The sequence below is a fragment of the Andrographis paniculata genome, unplaced genomic scaffold (assembly GCF_009805555.1).
Source record: "Andrographis paniculata isolate CXL003 unplaced genomic scaffold, ASM980555v1 Contig52END, whole genome shotgun sequence".
In the NCBI taxonomy this organism is placed as follows: Eukaryota; Viridiplantae; Streptophyta; class Magnoliopsida; order Lamiales; family Acanthaceae; genus Andrographis; species Andrographis paniculata.
This window is the reverse complement of record NW_026137587.1, coordinates 3,636,153-3,640,435: the sequence shown is the minus strand read 5'-3', so window position 1 is coordinate 3,640,435 and position 4,283 is coordinate 3,636,153. Positions and strand designations below refer to the sequence as shown.

The 4,283-nt window shown below is 34.1% G+C and overlaps 1 protein-coding gene across 1 annotated transcript; it reads right to left on the bottom strand.

The window, feature by feature from the left end:
* Positions 1-743: 743 nt before the first annotated feature.
* Positions 744-3,889, bottom strand: LOC127254820 (GDSL esterase/lipase At1g71691-like). Its single transcript, XM_051280123.1, has 5 exons — positions 3,648-3,889; positions 2,761-2,891; positions 2,417-2,659; positions 2,016-2,271; positions 744-1,107 (listed from the first exon to the last, which is right to left on the bottom strand). Exons 1-5 carry the CDS (start codon positions 3,886-3,888, stop codon positions 887-889), a joined length of 1,092 nt encoding a protein of 363 aa, XP_051136080.1. The 5' UTR covers position 3,889; the 3' UTR covers positions 744-886.
* Between the last annotated feature and the right edge of the window lie 394 nt (positions 3,890-4,283).

Sequence of the window (4,283 nt, the reverse complement as noted above, 5' to 3'; positions counted from 1 at the left end):
GGACCTTCCGACCTGCCTATCCCACCGCTAACCGACCGACCAGACCAACCGACCGAGGACTTTCCGACCTGCCTATCCGACCGCTAACCAACCCATCTGACCATTCGACCAACCAACCTGAGCGCAAATTTTTCTCCATTTCCACCCGACTTTGTATCTAACTTCCTTTAAGATCCTGCTATCCTTATTTTTATTATTATTATTATTATTATTTGTGCGTAACAATTATCAAAGTTGAAATATCTTTGCTATTTTTGACATTTCAAAACTAGAGATGCAGGGTCACCCTTCTTATCTCAATCTATCCGCCTGCGGACCAGCTGACTTGCCTATCCGACCGCAGACCAGCCGACCTACTTCATCCGACCGCAGACCATCAGACCTGTCTGTCCGAGACCATCAGACCTGTCTGTCCGACCGCCAACCATCCGACCAGACCAACCAACCGAGGACCTTCCGACCTGTCTATCCCACCGCTAACCAACCGACCGAGGACCAACCGACCAGACCAACCGATCGAGGACCTTCCGACCTGCCTATCCGACAGCTAACCAACCCACCTGACCAACCGACCAGACCAACCGACCGAGGACCAACCGACCTGAGCGCAAATAATTCGATTGTATTTTTGTTTTACAGTTTATATTTCAAATAAATAATGTTTCACTACATTACATTATAGAATAGTCGCGCGGTATACCGCGCAAGAGCGTGTTCTAGTATATATATAAACAAAGATATCATCACTCAACTCGATCTATATATTATTATTACAACATTAGAAATGGATAACACAAAACAGCTTCATGAATTTAATTAAAGAGAAAGCTAAGCATGAAAATGATGGATGAAATTATAATAACTTAGGTATTCTATCAATCAAATCTCATATATTTGCCATTTGTTGTATTGTGAGAGGGAAGCTATAGGCAGAGTTGTTGTAAATTTCAGCAACAAGAACTCCATTAGCAGCTTCTGTGACATGAGCTTCATCCCAAAACAAATATTCGCCGCGATTTTCGCACGGCTTCGACTCCGGAGAACACAAAACTTTGCCGCCTCGAAGGCTTCCCGTCTTGCAACAACTCTCATCCTTCACCAAAAATCCTACGAAGAACCACAACTACACTTGTTAATTATTCCATCGATCGATTTGAATATTTTCTTTTCAAACTTGAACAAGTATCTAATTAATTATTCGAGTTTCTTGCCAAGTTCAAGTTCGAAATTATGTATAGTTTCTTTAGTTATGAGTCAAGCGTATAAGTATCCCAGAGTTAGGTTTCAGGTTTTTTTTACTATGCAACTCTCGTAATTTCTTATAAACATGAACTATTTTTTCTATCAAAATGTCAGATATCCAAACCACTCGTTACAAAAAAAAAAAAAAAAAAAAAAAAATCTCTAATTAGCTATAATATTTTTAACAACGAAATATTTTTGTAGTTAAAACCTATCATCCATCAACAAAAAATAATTTTGTTGCTAAAAATAAATTATGTACTACAAAATTAATTTCGTCTCTAAAATATTTTTGCGAGAAAAATCCTATTTTCATAGGAAAAGATTTTTAGCTACAAAATTATAGTATTTCATAGCTAAAACTATTTGACTAAAAGAGTTATGCATGTTTTGTTGCTAAAATTATTTTGTGATGAGTTTTATTTTCATAGCAAAAGAGCTTTAGCTATGAAATTGTATTTTCATAACTATATTTCTTTTCTTAAATTTCATTGAGAAAAACTTATCTTTCGTCAAGAAAGTCAAATTTATCGCAAAAAACCTTTATCAATGCAGTATAGGCGACGAAACTCATTTTGTCGCAAAAACTTTTTTACTATGAAATCATTACTTTTTGCTACAAAATTATTTATAGCTAAATTTCAACTATTTTGTAGTGACTGGTCAAATAAAAACACCCTAATTGTCCATGTGTTTTTTGAGAGAGAGCGAGATATAAGAAATTTAAGCTCGATTGAATTCCTCATGAAAATAAAAAGAGAATTGATCGGTACCTAAAGCGTTAGCATTTTCGCGTAGGTTGGAGAACAATTGATAAGAATCGCCGTAGGAGAATGTGGAGTCGGGGTAGTCCGAGTTAAGTTGATCGACAAGAGATTTTAGTTCTTTGTTGAAAGTTTGCACCAAGTTATTCGAGGTCGATTGGCATTGGCCGGGAGCGCCACCAATGATTGTTCGTACAATAGGGGAGCAACCGACCGGTGGAATATTCGTCAAGAAGAACTTCCTTAGCCCTAAACTACGAAGATTCTATATTATACGGAAACAATAAGTTCAAGAATAAGACATCGATGAAAAACACATGAAGAAAAAAACCTCGAATAGCCAAAAAAGAAAAAAAAGATTGAACTTTTTCGAAACATTCCTATAGATTGCTCGTAATCGCTTCAATTACCAATATATTCCCGGCGTAGCGCTGCATGAGAAGATCCGCGAACTGCTGAGGACTATAAACACGGCTACTTGCGTAAAACATAGGTTGAATATAGTTGTTGAGGTAATCGTTGGTCCCGATTTCGACAAATGCCACGGCCTTCGCCAAGTACTCGCTCAGCTCGTTGTCTTGCATTCGGTTACTCAATTGATCCACCGTGTTCCCAAAGTTGTTGATTTGTTGTGAAAAAGGTGTCACCCGACCCTACTCGAATACACATCATATGTAATTTGTTGACACAAAAAGAATATTGTCATGCAAAACTCGTGTTTGAAGACAATGTATCCATGTCAAGGGAGCATTACCAAAGCTCGTCCCGACTCCGGTAGAATTCCTGCCCCGGCCGAAGCATAATTTACTCCCGATAGAAAATTGTCGTCGGTCGCATCGATTGTATCCTTGTAGGAAGGAAGTATAGAAAGTCCCAATGTTTGAGCTAAATCAAATAGATAAACAAAAGTGAGCTAGTTATCGAGTGCCCGGATCCTAAACCCTAAACCCTAAACGAATATTTGGTACATGACTTGCAGAGAAAATAAATCAGTAGAGAAAATGAATTCAGTAGAGAATGAGAGTTTTTATTTGGTAAAATAAAGAATTCAGTTAAAAAATATAACTATTTGAAAAAAAATTGGTGATTTTTTAAAATAATAAATTAGATATGATGTTTTGTAATATCAAATTCTAGCGTAATTTTAAAAAAAAAATAGTAAAAAATTAACTATTTGAATAATAAATTAAATATAATGTTTTATAAAATTTAAATAATTTAATTTAAAAAATATAAAAATTAAATAATACAAAATAAAAAAATAAAAAAAAATACTGCATCAATATACAATTATCTGCATTTCTGTGTATATAACTAGGAAATGATTTATTTTTCAACTCTCAATTTTCTAGTTCAACCAAACAAAAGAAATTCGATTATTTCTATTTTACTGATTTCATTTATCTGTACCAAATACATCTTAAACCTAAATCAAATGAAAAATAAAAAAAACTCTAAATCAAAATTTCTAATTATTGCGAATACCCTAATTAAAAACCCTAAATTCTATATGCTAAACTATTCAAATTTGAATAACAATAATAATAATAATAATAATAATATATATCGATAAAATGTACACTAAAGAAAAATCAACTCTACATGCAAAAAAAAAAAAAAAAAAGAGTTCGATATTAGTACCAAGAAAGTCTACTAAGATTTTTCCGTTGCAAAATCTTCCCGTAGACCCGTTTTCAAAATCAATGCCGTAGGGCGGGAAATTGGCTTTCGCCGTAGTATCTACAAAGTCATTATTATTTCCTGGATCACTTGCCGAATCCCCGAATACATACATGGCCGTAAAAAGTGGCTCTCCGGTCGCCACTCCAACTATCGTAAGTCCTAACAACAAAACGTGCAAAATGTGTCGAGCCCTCGTCATCTTTTATTTTGTTCGTCTTTATGTTTTTTTCAAGCTGATTCGGGCTTTCTATATATAGAGTTAAGAGGGATCGAGATGATCTTTGAAAGTAGGCAAACAAGAAATAATGCATTCGATATTTATTACCCTAAAGGTTTCCATTTATGGAGTGTGTGTTTAAGAAGTAGTGTGGCTATTTGGGTAGCCAAGCGGCTCGTGGTCACAACCATCTTTCTCTTATTGGATGCTCATAAATATATGATACATTTTTTTTATATATAAAATATTAAATTATATATGATTTAAATACAAAAATTAAATCAAAATTTTTCAATCTAAATCCCAATAAACAATTATTTTATATATATATATATATAAAAAAAAATAGTTATATAATGTGTTCTTTTTTAAGAAGA

Coding starts and splice junctions, on each gene's coding strand:
- LOC127254820 (XM_051280123.1), bottom strand. CDS start 3,888: ATGACGAGGGCTCGACACATTTTGCACGTTTTGTTGTTAGGACTTACG. Junction 2,660..2,760: donor CGGAGTCGGGACGAGCTTTG/GTAATGCTCCCT, acceptor GTATTCGAGTAG/GGTCGGGTGACACCTTTTTC. Junction 2,272..2,416: donor GCTACGCCGGGAATATATTG/GTAATTGAAGCG, acceptor CGTATAATATAG/AATCTTCGTAGTTTAGGGCT.